The sequence below is a fragment of the Apteryx rowi genome, unplaced genomic scaffold (assembly GCF_003343035.1).
Source record: "Apteryx rowi isolate R43461 unplaced genomic scaffold, aptRow1 scaffold_39, whole genome shotgun sequence".
Lineage (NCBI taxonomy): Eukaryota > Metazoa > Chordata > Aves > Apterygiformes > Apterygidae > Apteryx > Apteryx rowi.
In genome coordinates, this window is record NW_020450418.1 from 2,383,107 (window position 1) to 2,401,361 (window position 18,255).

An 18,255-nucleotide genomic window follows, 5' to 3' on the forward strand; every position below is an offset into this window, starting at 1 on the left:
GCCGCCGCCGCTAAGGCTGCGTGGGCGGGCAGACGTGGCACCGGGGCGCCGCGCTTTCAAGTGGCTTCCTTTGGAGCCGGGAAGTCTGGGGCAGGCCGCAGAAAGGGGTGGCACCGGCTCCGCGGATCGCCCGGCTCCTCCTCGGCCCCAGCCCTGGGGCAGCGGGCGCCCTGCTCCCCCAGGACGCCCGCGGGTGCGGAGCTGCGCCGCTCGCCCCCCTGCTTCCCCGGGGCACCCTCTCCGGCAAACCAAAGGTTCACCCGGCCCGCCACCTCCCGCGGGAACCCAGGGCTGCCCGCTCGGAGCCAGCGCTCCCGGCTGCATCCCGCCCTTCCCCGGCGCTCACCGGAGCGCGGCCGGCAGCTCCGGGCGCCGGGAGGGCTCGTGGCCACGCCGCCTGGCCCGCGGGGCTGCTGCAGGTGCCGCAGCGCTCCGCCACTCCGGAGCTGCTCCCCAGCGGAGCTGCCAGAGAAACGAGAGCCAGGAGAGCCGCGGGCAGGGTCATGCTTTCATTTATTCACTTCATATAAAAATCTCTTAAGAATGCATCTGAACACAATATATAATACTATAACATACATTGTGTGAAACTTTTGGAAACAATAAAATAACCACCTGGAACAATGCAGTGTTCACCAGACATACAAACCCACTGATCATGCACAACTGTGCTATTTTCATTAACTATTTAGTCACGAGGTGGACCAAAAGCTTGAGACGTATTTTACAAACCGAGCGCGACACCGTCGGCGATGCCTGACAAGCTTCGTCAGAAGAAGTTTCACAGCACAATTATTACATCGGTTCACATTTTCGTCATAGAAATTCACATTGGGGTGTTCGGCAATTGGAACGTGACATTTAAAAGCTGGCCCGTTCGCCGGGGTTTCGGTTTCCTTTCTCCCTGGGAGGCTTTCGGCACCGGGAGCAGCCGGCGGGCCGCCCGCCCCCCCGGTGCGCGCGCAGCCGAATGCCCTGCCTGGGGTCCGTATGTCTCCTCCGCTATGTTCAGGTTCTTTTATTTTATGCAATACAAAAGGTTACAAGAAAAAAAGGCAACTCTTATTCCGAGTCTTCTACGCAATTAACATCACCGCTGACAGGCAATGTTAATTTATATAAATTAATAACTTACAAAACATTACAGTATATACATTACGTAATAAATACACTGTTATAAACAGTAATGGAGGTGTTAGAGCTCAAGGCAGTGCAGGAGAGGACGGTGGACCTAAGCCTAGGGAAGGCGAACGACAGGCGGGAGGAACACAAACACCCGAGCGTGCAACTGCCACCGAGCAAGGAGCTGCGGAGGGGACTGCGCGCCGACGGGGACAGGTGCTGCGCCGCGCCACGAGAACAGAGCTACCCTTCACCCTGCGCCCAGCAAAAAGAACCCCGCCGAGCAGAAMATACCGCGGTTCCTAGCAAGCAAACGGAGAAGATGCGCAACGGCACGAAGTGCTTTTGAACGGGTYGCCTGGAGTATGGAGAAGACTACTAAAGGTGCGGGAACGCAAAACGGGGGGGGGGGTATCCCTTTTATTTAGTCTGTAAAAGTGAGTAACTGCGATAAAGTGACAGGTATTGCCCATGAAAAAAAAGGAAGACTGCTTCTTTTAACAGGAAGAATCAGAAAAGTATCCATCAATTTGGAAACGCTTTGTGGTGCTTTTTATACTAAACTCCATGTATTTAATAGACTCTTGAAAAGACATGAAAGTGTTTACAAAGAAGGCACACAGGTCTGCAGACAGGTGGTCGGGTGGACAGGTTTTATACGCAGAGTTATAATCAGTAGTTTCTATCAGTCTAACTGGTATGAATTCCCAAACCTACCGGTATAAAATCTCTCAGTTGTGTGTCGGGTACTGTTCGGTGTCAAGCCCAGCCAGCTGCAGAACACCGCCGTGCTTTTCGCTGGCGAGGCTTAACCCACAAGGTAAATCATCTGCTAAGTTCCTGAGCAATCGCTCGCGACGCGATCTTGAACCCTGACTCCAATCTCAAGTAGCTGGGAAGATCTTCCAGCCAGCGTCAGAGAGGCCGCAGGCCCCGGCTGCAGGCACGTCCCGCGAGACTGCTTGCATGCTCCGAAGTGTTTGAAATCCGCGCGCCCGCGGACGGGACATTATGTGTCGACGGGGGACGTGTCTTCCGTCACGATTTCAATGCTAGCCTCCGTCCGCGACRCCTCTTCCCCCGCGGCAGCCACGTGGAGGGTCGCGGCGCTGCCGAAATAGCCGACGCTCTCGCCTTCCTTCTCCGGCCCATCCGAATCTTCTTCCTCGAGGGTCAGTTCGAACTGGAACTTCTCCATGAGGCTCTGGCAGTCCCGGCCGCGCTCCTCCAGCGGCGGCGAGGGGCTCTGCGGTATCATGCTCTGGTACCAGTTCCTGTTGTCCTCCAGCGTGTCCAGGATGTCCTGCGCGTCGGGCTGCACCAGGTCCGCCCACGTCTCCCACAGCGGGTGCACGATGTAGTCGATGAACCCCACCTGCGAAGCACAGGGAGAGACGCGCGCGTGAGGGCGGGCGCCGACGGGCGCAGAAACGGTTCGGCTGCTCCTAAGCAGCCGTGACTTTGCAAGCCGGAGCAGGGCAGAGCCCCCAGCGCAGCCCGCGCTAACTCGGACACCTGCTGCACAAAGCCGCGCCGGGGAAGCCGCGGTTTGCCCGCAGTTTGCTTGCCTTGCCCAGCGCCGGACGGCACCGCTTTTCGCGCCCGGCCTTGGCTCTTTCAGCACACCTTCCTGCCGCGCGCAGCTCGGGCCGCCCCGGCTCGCTCCGCGCTGCCGCGTCGCCGAGGGTTTCAGCGCTTCCCCTCCACGCTGCCCAAGCGGCCACCGCTCCCCGAGCCGGCGCCGGGCGAGAGGGGCTCCCGCCGGGCACCCCGCGCTCCCGGGATACGAAGGAAGGGGCGATTTGGCCATGAAGCCGCTGCTTCTCCAAACAAGCTGCCCCAAGAGCTGAACGCTGACCTCCAAACACCGACTCAAAGGCTCATCCCTAGGCGATTGAAATACTTGCACGCTACTTTTCCACCAGCCCCTTTYCCCCCCGCGCAACGGAAATGCCACCTCCGCTGCCACCTTGCACTAGTTGGTATTAGACGGTAGCCGTTTTAGGCAGTTCCTACTCTTCGCGTAGCCAAAACTGCTATTTGGAAACCTCCGTGAAGTGCAAATGTGAAACAGAAAATTAATCGGAGCTCACATGCGGAGCACATGGGCCTTTTCCGGCCCAGCCTGGCCAAAGGATTCGTTTCTTGTTAGGTTAACAAACAAGACAGATTTTTCCAACAAAATCACCACGCGGTTGAGTGAATAAATTTGAAACCACTTGGCTTAGCCCAAGAGGACATTTGGAAATAATTATCATCAATTTTGTTACTTAGTTGAGCTGAAAAACCTCTCTGATGACTTGTTCAAGTCATTTAAAAACAACGGCCAAGACACCATTATATAAAAACTGGAATACSGTTCGGCAAACATAACTTACTGCCTTCATTACAGACTAACCGGCTGAAATTTTGTGGCCCGTGCTACACAGGTCAGAACAAATCTGACCTCGAACGTGTTTAATCTGCGAATTACAACTAGGGATGAGCCAGTCAATTCTCCAAAAAACAAGAAATAGCCGGAGCTTTTTAAGGTTTATACTGACGTAAATAAATATTTCTTTGACTTCYCAATCCCCCCTGCACACAGAACCTCCACCAAGCCTCTGGCTTAACCGGCCAAATCAGGCATTGCAATACATTGCGGCACGAGGCTGAATTCAGACCTTTCGCGAAGGGATGAGAAGGAAAGGGAAGGAAAGGGAAGGAATGGGAAGGGAAAGGAAGAGGAAGGGCAAGGCAAGGGCAAGGGCAAGGGCACRACACCAACAGGTTTAGGAGGTGCTAGTCAAGAACGAAGGAGGAGGCCGTCGGCTGAGAGGCAGAGGCGGCCTGGGAGAAGGGGAGATCAGAGCAACACATCTCAAGCCCGGGGAAGGAGAGGGAAGCAACTAACCCTGGAAAGAGGGACGCAAACAGGGCAAGACAAACTCGCATTTGGAAACGAGGAGAAGCCAAGGGGTAAATAAAGGAGTCTGAACAGCCTAGAGAGTGCAGAGGAGCTTCGGGCACAGCTGGATGTCGGGGTCAATCAGAGCCAGCCCTCTGAACAGCCGGCTCCTTGCCTAATTGCATTAGAGAAAGCAGATGAATTTTGTCTCTGTTTTAAAAATACAAACTTAGGCAACAGAAAAATGCAGCTGAAGGCCAATTACCTGCGATTTTTCCACTGACGCTGTGTGCTTGTCACACATTGGACTGATTTCCATTCCTCTTTCGCGTTCCTTGTCTCCCTGCTGGAAGAACTCCTCCATGATTCTGTCCGTCCACTGCCGGTACAACTCCAGAGACTTTGTGGGATTGCTCAAGTCCGCACAATGTACCATGTTTCGGAGAACCTGCAATTACATTCATCAGAAAAATCATAAAATCAAATGGAAAAAGAGGACGATTTCATGCTGTATGTGCTTGCATAATTCAGAACATTTTAACCACAAGGCTTGTATATTATGCAACATTCTATAAAAATATTAACAGTATAAAATAATATCCTTTTCCAAATATGAGACCAGACGCTAGAGTTTGCCTTAAAATAGTAAAATCTGTGCTATATTTTGTTCAGACTACTCAATACCTAACAYGTGCAGCGCTGGACTAATTACATCATATGGGTTTGTGCTTGAATGCAGGTGCTTCCCACCATTCAAAATTTATTTTCGTGTTCTCATATGGTTAAATGCTCCTACTTTATTAAATGAGTAATATCCCTTTCACACAAATAAAATGTGTCTGATTAACTGTGGCTGAAAGGATTCAGACAGCAATGGAGTGACCTGTCTTAACATCAGCAGTTTTAAATAAAGAAGTAAAGAGGTTTTTGCTACGAGTTTGTTGTTAAAAGCTGGCCATCAAAGCGGAGAGAGGATCAGGATACGCCTCACGCTACTAACCAAGCAGCCCTCTCCAGCACCACTCTGCCACTTCTGTAAACGAAGGACTAGATTATACAGAGTACAGGTTGTGCATCCCTGTTTCAACTCAGCGTAAGAGTTGCAGGTTGCTTTAGGCATGTAGTTATGAATTAAATTCTTCACAATCTTGCTGTTTTTTTTTCTATAGGACAAACTGTCACAAATGGGAGAAAGCAGGAAGGAGACTCAAGAGCCCTCAAAAAYTCAGCTTTATACCTCAACCTGAGAAGAATTTGCATGTCTGCAGTTGCATGCTCTAGTGTTAAAAACGTAATCCCCTAACACTCTAGTGTTAGAAACATTATCCCTTTTAGATCACCTTGTTTTTTGGGGGGGTTTTGGGGTCTCTGTGACACAGAACAGAAGAAAATATGAAGCCTACTGACCTTTGCATGATTGCTGAAAAATCACCACTGGCCTTTGCTACATTTGGCCCATTTAAAAGCCACAGTAAGAACAGGAACATGGTTTCTCAACACCGCACAAAACGTGCAAACCGCTCTCACTGTGCAGGAAGGTGCCCGGCAGTACCTGTATTCTGTCGGTGTAGTTATCCAGCAGGAGCACCCCCGAGCTGGTCACCTTCTTCGTTTCCACCATGGTCTTCAGGTCAGCCAGCAGGCTCATGTGCTTGGACATATCTGTTGCCAAAACCTTTGCAGAAGTGAAAACATGATGTTAAGTAGGGGCAGCCACACAGAGGAGCCAGTTTTTTGTTTAAGAGGAGCAGCAGTTTGTGCAGGTCAGATRAGCAGAGAGGTGTAATTCATACCATGTCAATCACCATCTTCCTGAGGGTCTGCCGCTGCTTCTTGGTGAGGTTCTGGAAGATGTCGCAGTGCTCTTCCTGAAGCAGTTTGAAACCCACGGCGAGGTGGTGGTTCTCCAAAACAGACTCGTCGTTGTACATTAGGGCTAGCTCCGAATCTAGCAAAGACACGTAAATATGGGGCTTCGYTATGGGAAATGCGTGCTTTTGAACAGGAACCTCATACTGGGTACGGAGACGTTTATCCGTACACAGTAAATCAGGGCAAGGTTTCTTCTTTTGTTTCGGCTGTGCCAAGAGTGTGTGGTTTTCTAATCTGAGCACATATGTATATAATATAAACAGCCCTTTGCTCAGTTCTAATGAACAAAATAGTACTCAGTTTACTTCGTTGCAAGCTTCAAAATCACTGACAACAGAAAGCGCGAAGCCTGCAAAGACACTTTCCAAAACAGAACAATACCCATATTTTGGAATCAAGATACGTGCTTAGCYCGTTGCAGAGCAACACACAATATTTAGTCTTATCGTTGTCAACAGCAATAGAAACAGAAAATATATCCTGCATTATTTGTCCATTATTAATGATAAAATTTGCACTCRGGATTGGAAGACTTATTATGCATTAGCAATGAATAATATCCACAAGATTCAAGGTCACTTTGCAAATTGTTCTGCAATAGCTTCCTTTGTTTTGATAGGAATTTAATTTTAATTACTGTTTCATTTCAAAATGTATAACTAGTTTACTGCATAACATTTTGAGAAAGCAATACAGTCTGAAAGGCATTTTTTGTGACCTCACTGTAATGGAAAATGTGTCCCAGGTTTGTAGATGAAGTTATTGTTGTATCTGAAACAGAACTCACTTGTATTAATTAGAAACTGATTGGAGACACCAGGGTGATCCACATCATGAATTGCAGCTGCAAAAATTGCAGCAAGGATTTCCAAATCGGTGAAGACGGCCTAGAAAAAAAACAGGCATTTGTCAGAAAAGCCGTGCATGTTATCTCTCAGCAGCTTGGGAGGCTGATTTAGAAAAACAAATGGTTTGTGCTTTTAAAYTAGTTTTCTGAGGACCGAACAGTTCCTCAGAAGAAGAGTCTGCGAGCAGCACGCGCACTTTCAGACGGGACAGAGATCAAAGACGAGCCGCTGCTGGAGAGTCTTCAGGGTGACTTCCCCGGCAGCGAGCGGAGCACTCGCAGGGGCGACAGCCGCTGCGGGTTTTTATAAGGCTGAGGGCTACAAGCGACTGACTCCGTTTAAGACTCTTCTTCCGTGTTCAAAGACAGTCCAGTATTTTTAAACAGCCATTCAAACCCTCCCACATTAACACGTAGAGATGGCCCAGCCCGAAGCCCTGAGCTCGGAGCGGGTAACTCACGTCCAGGGCCGGGGTGGACAGCAGGACGTGGGTGGACTGGGCCACGTCGGCCGCGTGCAGGCTGTTGTGGTACGCTACGTCGGAGTGGTAGTGGTCTTCCAAAGTCATCATGTACGTCACAAACGTGTCCGACGAGATCTTGAACGTTTTCAGCAGATCCCTCTCCTGCACGATAAATGTTCAAAGAATATTTATKCATATATACCAAGTAAGGATGCGCCACTGCAGAAGGCAGCAAAACAGAAAGCAATTAGAAACCGTGATAGCGTTGCAGAGGAAGAGCAAACGGGACCACGAAATCACTAACCTGAAATATAGCGTACATAATGCAGGTGAGGGGCCTGTTGTGGGAATACCTTGCAACGTTAAATATGTTGAGACCCCACTTATTCAGATCTTCCAGTTCCTTTTGAAACAACAAAAAGAGAACAGTTACAATGTTTTAAYACATGTACATATTTTTCAAGACATTTCTGCATTTATCACTTTCACCAAGTCTTTTCCGTTTTCCAAAAGTTAGAAAAAATGAGAATTAAACCTTAATTGTCGGTAATTACCTAAGCGCATGAGCACACATACTTATGAGAGCACAGGAACACCGAGTAACTGCGAAGGGCTGACGTGAAATCGCTCGCACAGGGAGAGCACGCTTCACTGTGCGACGGGGGCCGCTTTCTTACACACGCTAAAGGAAGGGCCCTCCGGGAACGAAGGCCTCGCAGCCGCCCCTTGCACGCACTGCGCTAGGTGCACTTGCGTTTCATAATCGCTATCCTTAGCCTTCACCTCATTTTCTACTATTTTAGTGACATTTGCAAGGACTGCATACGCTTAAGAATATGCTATTAGGGCCTGGTACCATTAATTACAATATTTGCGATAGTCACATTGCTTTGGGGATACTGATTCCGACTTTACAAACGGGGCAGTCGATCCGGTCAGTCTATTCCCTGCTTCGGGATAATCCCGACTCTCCTCCTCAGCACCAGCACAGACACCAGCTGCTGGAAGCCTGTCCTACCTTGGCCAGATGGTCTTCCTTTTCTGTTTTCACACCAAATCGGGAAATGCTGGTATTGTTTAAGCTTGAGCTATGCATTAATTTTTTCACTCCACTGATCTGTGTCATGAGCTGCTGTTTTTTCTTCTTCTCTCTGTCCTTCTGCGTGGGCGAAGGGATCTCCACATCGTTCTGCTTGTCTGCGGGGAAGAGGGGACGGGGATCAGCACCGCTTGCAGAGACACCCGCTGCGAGCACCCGTCAAACGCCCGCCCAAAGCAACCGCTGTTGCTGTTGATCAAACGGTTCTGCACGCCTACGCGCTTCCCCTGGGGCCTTCTCTAGTTTTGGGGCTGCACTGAGCAAAGATCAGTGCGGAAGGGCAGCACGAGCTCTGCTTGCCCTTTGCCTATTTTCAGCAAAATAAAATATATATTCAAACAACACATTTGTCCTCAATAAAGCGCTAAGCATATATTTTCAGATTCACTCCACTGATATCTATCAGGGCCAAGCTCATCTCCATACTCCGGCTCTCAAAACATCAACCCAACTACAAATCGGTGTCATCGATTTATTAAAGGTTTGCCCTATATAACACATCTATCTACTAAAAAAGTACAGAATAACACACGAGTCACAGGGCACTTTTCTATTGTCATGTGCCTAGAGACAGCAGCAACACTAGCGCATAYCAAATAGGCACCTGATGGGGCAAAGCTCGGCTGTGGAGATGTGTTTTAATAAATAATCTATCCACGTACGCTAGTTACTGCCTTTACAAGTGATTTATTTGCTGGATTAAAATGGAGAAACGGTGGCTCATTACTTGCATATTAGCCATATTTCATGAACTTTTAAAGTAGGTTGCCATGATCTCTTTGCACCTTTGCAGATCTGAGGACCTCTGGGGGGATGAGGCATCGGTTGCTTTTCCTTAGCTTAATTAAAAATCTCTGAAATAAGACTGCCAGTGTGCCTGCGATGCTGCAATTAAGAAGGAAGCCATTATTCACAGCAACAGTCAGGCTGCCATCAGGGGGTGTTTCCCCGTGCGCGTCTGCTGAGCAGGAGGACTTCCCCGTATATAATCTCCTTGGCCATGACTAATGCTAAGGCAGCGCAAAATGGAGAGTCTTGAACACGCGCGCCTGATTTATTAAACCAGGACCCTCACAAACCTCGTGGATTCTGCGACAAACCCTTTGACGTACATAACATTCCTGCGAGTTATTCTTATGGGTGCTATTCTCATCCTTAGTCTCCRGGGGAGGAGATGAACAACACAAAACAGTCAAAGTCCTTTGAGAAAAATGATATAGCTGTATCCTATGTGGCTTTGTTCAATGTACAGCACAAAGTAGCACTTCCGTATGCTAAAATAGAGAGCTATGTAATATGTTAATATAGCTAAATATGCTAATTAAATAACCTTAACTTTCAGCTGGAGTTTTTGTAATGCTTAATAGGTAGGCAGCCGATCACGTTCACTGCTTTCGATATCTAGCAATAAACGGGCACAGACGGATTCCTATGCCTTAAGCGCTATTACAGCGCCGGCACGGCTGTTTCGACACGGCGCCCTTCAGCGGGGTGTCCCTGCCCTTGCGGCCCCGCGCGGGCCTCGCGGCACGTCGCTCCCGCGCCGCCGGCAGCCCCTGCGAGCCCAGCGCGAACGGCGGGCAGAGCCGACGGGAAAACCGGGCCGCCTTGCTCCTACACCCTGTATTAATTCACGTCCTGGAGGTCGCGGTTAGGCTGACTGCTAGAACGGGGCCAAGGGATTCCTACAGAGCAGCTACAAACTTTTACACGGATTATTAATGATGTGCCCTAAATGCACGTCGCCGTTCCCGTTGCAACGGGCTGCTGAAGTCGTGCTAAAATCCCTCGGCACATTCGGGGCCCTCCACCGGGGCACGGGGCACGGGGCACAGGGCACGGACCGCCAGCGTCCCACGTGCACCCGGCGCTCCTGTCAGCCTCCRGGACCTATGAGGGTTCTGCGTTAAGCTTCTTTTTTAATGAAAATAGTCACAAATTCTAATACATACGGCAAATTATATTTTTCGTAATTAATGGATTTTGTGAATACAGAGAACCCAATCCTCAAAACACTTGAATTCTTGACTTAATTCATGTCAGCAATCCTATCAGCTCCAACAAAACCAATGACGCGCAAAATAGTCCTTTTATAAATATTTCGGGAGCTGGGCTCCGGCTTTGCAGCGCAAAATGGACAAACACCTACAAAATAACCTATGGGACGTGTGGGCTGCAGCCGCCTGAGCGCGGAGGGGGCAGCGGGGGCTTCCGGGCGGCGCTGGGCTGGGCCGGGCCGGTGACCTTGTCCTTCACGGAAGGTCAAGACGGAAATCGGCTATCCCGAAACACGCGGGCAAAGGGTTCACTCCGCCTGGACAGAGCAATCTCCTGATCTGGGGAGGGAAGTCTTCTCAGGATAGACTCATCCAAACATTTTATTCTTTCCTGCCCATAACCGTTTTGGAAGCGAGAAGCAGAACGTCTCAGTACGGCTCTGCCTCCGCGCCCCACGCTCGGCCGGGGACGCGCGGATCTTTGAGCGTGCAGCGCCTTACCCAGGAAGGTGTTGGAAATGTACTCGGACACCTGGTTCCCGGAGCGGCTCATCTCGGAGAGGTGGGTCAGCTCCCGGTTCAGCATTCGCTTGAACTGCGAGGGGAAGCACACACACAAAGAGCGCATTTTCCAGAGTGCTTTTCCAAATTAATACAGCCTTAACGGAGGGGACACAAGCGAGTCCACAGACAAGACGTTAAAAGCAAAATTAGGGGGATATTTGGAACAGAGTCAGCAACATATGGTTTAATTTAGGCACTATTCAGCACCATCATGACTAGATATTTCTGTTCAGTATATTAAATGACAAAATGAATTTCCTCCAAAGATACATATTAGTTTTCACTGTAACAAATGAGAAGATAATGTTTCAGGTAATTTAGCTAAACCATCCAAGTCTGTTATTGGTTTAAGTCCACATCCTATAACCTTCTTTTGTTCTCGATTGCAAAACACAAGTTTGCTGCATTTTGAAGCATGCAAGTAAAAAATAATTGCATACGCTCAGAATATAACAGAGGAAAAATATGCCATAAACCTGAAGATTGCTTGGATCCTTAGAGCAAAATGCAGGATTTAAGCACTTTTCCACCCAGATATACATGATATGATCCTCCTGATTTTCTAATCACACATTTTTATTGCAGTATCATTTTATCCTGCAAAAATGCATTGCCGAAGGGGAAAAAATAATCGACATACATGTATGCTGCATATGCAGCACACGCATAGGTTAGTGCCTTGCCACACAGTACCTACAAATAACCGTTGAGATAGCGTGCTTTCTATGCAGAGATTTTATCCAAGAAACGCAGTATATAAAATAGCCACTTACGGTCCTGCAGGATCTAACCCACCTTGATGTAACCCCAAGACACGGACAACAGATAGTTTGCTTCAGGCATTTTGGAAAACTCCGCAGCGCAATCCACACAACGGGAGGAAGGAGCCGCTGGAAGGAGCGCCGAGTGCCGCCAGCCCGGGGCCGCCGCGCTTCCCCGGCGCCGCAAAATCCCGGCTTCCGCCGGCAGCCGCCGGGGAGGGGGCGAGGCGGGGGCGAGCCCCGCGGCACGGCCTCGTCGTTGCCGCCGCCGCCGCCGGGGAGAGTTGCCACCGCCGGACACCCGCCCGCGGGCGCTCGGGGACGAGCGACGGTGGCGGGGCTGGCGCGGGGGGTCCCCCCTCCTCGGCCGCGCGGGGCGACGGCAGCCGCCACCACCGCCGCCGCTTCCCCCCGGGCCGCCCGCGCCGGCGGCACCACAGCCATCTTTTCGTAAGGGACATTAAAATGGAGGAAGCGCCGCGCATATTTAAATAAGCCCGAAGCAGGCTGCGCTCCCGTCTCCGTGCCCGCGTTTTGTAAGCTCCTCTTCGCTGCGGAGACGGGGGGGGGGGCTTTCAAAGCAAATATTCCCGTACGGATTTTTAAAGGCAGGATTCTTCACATTTTCAGTGTGACCATGCGTGTACAACTTGGAAACACTTTTCCATGGAAAAGGTACAAATTAATAACAACCTTAAATCTGTGATATAGATCGGCAATCACGATTTAAGATCTTAATACATTCCAACAGTGTTTCTTATAAGAATACATTCATAATCCTGTCTGAGAGAGTCGCTCACGACTTTCATTTTGAATTTAAATTGAGAGGCAACCGCTGTATCAGCGAGCGGTATCTCCCCTGCCGGCGCCAGACCCGCAGAAGAGCCCCGTCCAGCGTGCGCGCGACCTCGCTCGCGGCAGGGACCGCGGCCGCTCTGCGGGATCCGGGCCACCTTAGGGCACCCGCGGGGTCCGGGCCGCGCCACCGCTGCCTTTGGAGCCCTATTTCACGGAGGCTTTCCAGGGCGGCCCCAAACACGGCACCCCGGGGCGATCCCGATCCCGACGACAGCCGGGACGGCACTAACGCACCTCCCGGCGGCTCCGCGCGGAAAGCCACTTTGGAAATTTTGAGCGGTGCCCTTTCTGGCGCGGCCCAGCGGCTGGGGCTTTGCAGCCATCGTGTCACCAAGCCTAATGACAAGGTTCCTCTGCGCCGCCGGCAAACCGGGGGCAACAACCGGTTTCTGTGCAACAAGGGCCAGCGCACAGGTGGCTGCGGAGCCTGCCTTCTTCTCGCTCCTGAATTACCCAAGGATCAGAGGTGGACAGCTGATGTTCCCACCTGGACAAAGCAAAGACTGGGCGCTATCTGCTCGGCCTCTTTGCCATTGCCAGCGGTGGTGCTTTCCCTTGCAGCAATCTGCCCAWCCCTACCAGCGTGACCTCATTTTGCAGGTTACTCAACCAGGTGAAATCCTGCGTCCCGTATCGTTGCTCCAGACAGGCAGCCTTCAGCAAACAAGAGCTTTCCTGCTGGTTTCCAGATCCTTTGGTACTTTCCCCATCGCCCTGGGCAAATTTACAGCAGCAAGCACGGGCAAGCAAAAACTACCACCGATTTGGGGGGCTACAAAGGACAGTGAAAGCAGTGAAGGTAAGTTGGTTCACCAGCTTCCGCCTGTGACCAGGGTATGGAGAGGAAACAGGTAATGCGCAACAGTGTAATGCTTGAAAATACCTGATGAGAGGAAAGAGTGTGTAAGAGTGGCAGGATATGGGGCATGGTCACAGGGCCAGGAACGTTTCCCAGCGCGTGTCCCTCTTCTCTTGGCACGCTTGGGGTCTCACGGGAGCCACAGAGGAGTGACTTCTGCTCATGAAGTCTCCATTAAACTTCATGCCAACGAAGAGGAGTAGAAGCCTCTTTGAAACTCCTAAGAGAAGCCTTAGGTGATGAGAAGCAGTGGCAAAAGCAATGAAAGAGRTGTAACAGCAAGCCCCTCCGACGAGAGAGGAGCGGCGATTCCACCGCTCCTCCAAACGACATCTTGCCCTGGGTCACAAGCATCTGCCAAACATGTGAACGCTGCCCCAGACCTACACATGCTGAAACACCTCCCTGGATTGAAGCCTTCATCTTTACAAGAAAAACACCGCAATCAGCGGGTCATACAAACAACTTCCAAGCACGGTTGAATCAACTGGATTTTCTATATGAACAATCACCTCTTTCAGACAAATAACTTCAAGCGGTGGACAAACATTCTGAAAAGATGCCTCTACCTCACACAGGCTTATTAAAGTACAAAGTGTAGCTCTTGCCGTTTCACAGAGGCACAAAGCAATTAAATAGCCTACACAAGGTCACACAGCCATCTGCAGCAGAGATTAGGATAGATAAAAGACCTCTGGACTCTCATATCTGATCTTTAAATTGAAATCTGTCTCCTTCATCTCCTCTAACAGCCTTAATCTTACTCACTTTTCCAGGCTTTTAATCAGCAACCTTTTATAAATGGAGATGGCAATATTACAGCACTGCTGAAAATACTATCACTGCCAAATCCAGCCCGGACACCTACGGTGCTGGGTACGTGCATGGGAATACCCACGGGCTTTTTACATTTCACTGCGATCTACCATCTGAATAATGCTGGCACCTATGCCGTGTTTCCTTAATAACATGATGCACTTAAAAAAAATCAGAGTTAGTGAAGAACGAGGCAGGCCAAAGGTACACTCGGTAATCACAACCCGCGTACGCTGGTGGGGGAGGCGGATTTGGGGTTTTTCTTAGGCTTCGCTTGCTGCCAGGATGCTGGGGAGTGAGGCTGCCGCTGCTTGCGCGCAGTGCCCATGGGAAGCGCCCCRCGCGCCCGGCGCAGAGCAGCGAGCGATGGCACGTGCGCCCCGCCGCAACGACTCCTTCGCTCCATCGCTTTGACAGCAAACGGCAGAGCAAACAGACCGCACGCGAGCAACGAGAAAATCCCCCCTGCTTTGCCACCGAGCAAGCAGAAGTGCTGACTGCACGGTTTACGGAGCTGGGCACGTATGTGGAGGTAATGCTTCTGCTTTGCCGTTTATCAGCAACAYGTGCCCTTGTATTGCTGCTTCCGTAGTTAATAATCATCCCAGTGCCTTTTACAAAGGAAATGAGCGCTATTAACTTCATTTTACAGAGGGGAGCTGGGGGGCAAAGGAGAGAAGGACACACGCACACACATGTGCAAATATTACACGGCAGGGCACGTCCACCCAGAGCCACGGGCTCCTTCCCCCACCAGAGAAGCAAGAGGCAGAACCAGGCTTGGGCCTCCCCTCTCTTCACCCCAACCTGAGCACAGGACCAGCGAACCCACACGTAAAACCTACAAAAAGAATACAAACGTTGTAAAGAAAGATGAAACCCAAATGGAATTTTTTTATAACCAAATACACATAAAAGCATGCCTGACCTTCCAATCAAATAACAGAGCTCTAAAACCATCTGGAGAACTGGGTGAGAAAAAGCCATCATATTGTGCAGAGTCTTCCTGTTTTGTATGGTGTGACGTGACTGTAAAAGTCATCTGAACCAACCTAACTGTCCCAGCAACGGGATCACTCTTGGACTGCTAGCGGTAACGCTCTTCACCTCTCCTCTGCAACGGGGAACCCCAGCGTCCTCCCCGGCTCTGCTGTGTGCGCGTGGTCATTGCTTCGATTACCCTTCATCGACCTGGCTCGCGGGGCTCGTCTTCGCTCCTGACGCTGAACCCCCTTCCTTAGCGTTCCCTACAGCATGCAGAAGCCGCTTGCGTTTCTTGGCCACGTTTGGGCGCACAAGCACACCGGGCCAGCAGCTCCCAGGGCGCTCCAGCCCCACGGTCACAGCACGACGTGGGTGAAGCACAGCGCCCAGCCGTGACACGTGGACCCGTCTTTCTGCCTGGTGTTTCCACGCTGTAAATCCTACTTTTCTGGCTTTTTATGAAAGAAATGATTCTCTACCTTACTTATGAAGGTTAGGGAGAGAGCTACCAACGCACGCTCAGCTCTTCGGCTTTCCAGGCCAAAGCAGACCCTGGCGACAGTCCTGCTGCTCCTCCAGTTCCCAGTCTGGTTTGGAGCCCAGCATCCGAGATGTTCCTGCGCTCCACGGAGAGAAGAAAGGCAGGAAGATGGAGCTGCTGCTGATGGAAACCCTTTGAAGTCAATTTATACCAGCTGAGGTTCCCTGAGGCCAAGAGTCCTCATTCAAAGAAGCTGCTTAAAGGAGTTTTAGTCATTTACAGGAGCTGACGGCAACTGCGAGATAAAAGAGCTGCTGCGATCCTGCCGGCTTCTGCTGGGACACCTAGGCGGGAGCCGTCCCACCCCGCACTTTGATGGAAGAATCTTGCTGCAGATCTCCGGCGTGGAAAATGTTTATAGCCTCCGTCGCCGGCGACCCACCCTCCTGACGCACATACGGCATCCCTCGCTCCTGCGCTGCCCGCGGAGAGCCGCAGAACAAAGGGATTCGTGGCACCGGGACAACTCGCCTCTCTGATTTCTGCACGACTGCAGCTGGGCTTAGCCCTGCTTAATTGAATTGCTCTTGGAAATCACCTTGGATCCAGAGGCACGGGTAATTTTTGGTATCATTCATTTCCACAGCGTCTCTCCCGGGAATAACCGGACGCCCGACACTGGGAAGCCAGCAGGAACGCTGCCATTTACCTGCCCGGACGACAGAAGCGGAACGGGAGCCCAGGCCGGAAACTATTTACACGCAGGAGGGAAATTACTCATGCGTGTATCCGAGTGCAGGCTCAGGGAGGGGATTTGCAACGCCTTGGCCCGGCCCCGGTCCCTCCACGGGAAGGGCTGCGACACTCAGGTGCTGCTGCACCTTTGCAGAAGGTTACATGAATCTCATCACCGGTGTCTGAAACTGGAAGAAACATCTTCAAATTCCCGGCCTTCCCTTCCAGACGCGGGCGTCTCGGTCCTGTATTGCACCGAGACACCTAATCTTTAATCGGACCAAACTGCTCCGGCACTTAGCGTGCTGCCCGAGCGCCAGCACGGAGGTCGGCACCCGACGTCGGAGAGCCGTTCCCCCGGCCAAGAGGGAGCCGGGGCCGGCGCACAGGCACCTGCCACCCCTCTAAAGGCAGCTTCTCATTACTCTGTTTTTCCCCAGACTGCATTTGGAAAACCTGCTCATTTTGGAGGGCGGGTTCTTTCTTTAAAAAAGTTTTTAAAGTCAAAAGAGCTTAGAACGCTTTCATTTATCCGAGGAGTAACACAATCATTTATCTTTGCTTTCCTCGTGCTACGAGAGCTGCATAAAGGATTTTGTCAAACAAGTTTGCAGCTGTCCGCGTTACTTCACGATTTCTATCTATTTTCATTTCTAAGCACTCGCACAAACGAKGATGAGAAAGTGAATTTAAATATAATGTTTAAAGAAAAAAATCAGTATATTTCAAATTAAATCAACTCTAAAGGAGAAGGTTTTTAGACATATTTCAGTGCCTGCAGAAAAGCGGAATGGTTGCAGTCAACTATCAGTCATTAAAAAACTCAGGTGCTTTTGCAGCTCCTTCTAGTTCTTGTTTCCTAAAACAATATAGTTTTTAATGTGCTAGAAACTATTTTTAATGAGATACAAAGTACTATTTGTTTTTTGGGTTTTTTTTTTTTGTTTTCCCTTCAGCTTATTTTTTAAACCAAAAAGTAAACATAAGGTTACGAAATCTCCAATTTCACATCAAAGGAGAGTTGATTTATATATAGGTTCAAAGGAAGACTTTAAAGGAGTAGCATCATGACCAACTTGTTGGCCTTATGTTATTAGAATAATTTACAAATCCACAAAGTAAATGTTGATAAATAAATAGCACGTTGCCATAAATCAGCATGTGGCTGCTCATGAAAGCAATCACGTATATCTGATGTAGACAGAATAATATATTTCACCAGGAGAGTTTCAGTACTTCATCTGAGAGCGGCAGAACCTCCCTCGGCTGGTAGGTATTTGTGCACCCCAGCACTTAAAAAGCGATGAAACGGGAGCCGAGGCGCAAGGACGGCTGCCGGGCCGTTTCCGGTTCCTTTCCAGCTCCATGAAAAGTTGCAATATGCAAATTGCATTAAAACGCCGGAAAGAAAAGGCGCGCTGAGCGATCGCGCCCAGGGAAAGCCCTGCGACTTACCCCGCTCCAAAGCCACCGAGCTGCCACGCTCCTGCCGGCTTGGGGCACGTCACCGGGCGCGGGCACGTCCCGGCCGCTGCCGACCGACCGACCGCCACGTGCCCGCGGCGCCCGCCCGTTCCGCACCCTTGGCTTAGGTTAGCGTTTCTTGTGATTGACGTGAAACGTTAGCATCGAGCAGGGGGTACAACTTCGTACTTCTTGCTTCTGTCCCCGGGGGAAACGGTGGCGGCGGCGGCGGCGGTGACACAACCGGCAGCTGGACGAGTTTCAGTTTCCTTTGAAAGTTTGGGTCAGTCTCTGCTTCCTCAGAAATACCCGGCTCGTACGTAAGAACACGGCGCTTTAAGCCAATTAGGAGGAGCAGCGACGCCTCGAGCCTCCGTGTCAGCGCGCTGCTTTGCATGGGTTTCCTGCGCGGTGGCGGCAGCGCCCGGCGCCACGACCCCACACC

The 18,255-nt window shown here is 50.7% G+C and overlaps 1 protein-coding gene across 1 annotated transcript in view; it reads right to left on the reverse strand.

Moving 5' to 3' along the window:
- Positions 1 to 495: 495 nt before the first annotated feature.
- Positions 496 to 18,255, reverse strand: part of PDE4B (phosphodiesterase 4B) — a 60,427-nt gene continuing 42,667 nt past the window's right edge. The window contains exons 7-15 of the mRNA XM_026074557.1: positions 10,790 to 10,883; positions 8,211 to 8,389; positions 7,497 to 7,595; positions 7,190 to 7,354; positions 6,669 to 6,768; positions 5,803 to 5,957; positions 5,562 to 5,684; positions 4,275 to 4,457; positions 496 to 2,497 (exon numbers count right to left, since the gene is read on the reverse strand). Of these exons, the coding sequence (XP_025930342.1) occupies positions 2,132 to 2,497; positions 4,275 to 4,457; positions 5,562 to 5,684; positions 5,803 to 5,957; positions 6,669 to 6,768; positions 7,190 to 7,354; positions 7,497 to 7,595; positions 8,211 to 8,389; positions 10,790 to 10,883 (1,464 nt within the window). The 3' untranslated portion in view covers positions 496 to 2,131. The remainder of the gene's footprint in view (positions 2,498 to 4,274; positions 4,458 to 5,561; positions 5,685 to 5,802; positions 5,958 to 6,668; positions 6,769 to 7,189; positions 7,355 to 7,496; positions 7,596 to 8,210; positions 8,390 to 10,789; positions 10,884 to 18,255) is intronic.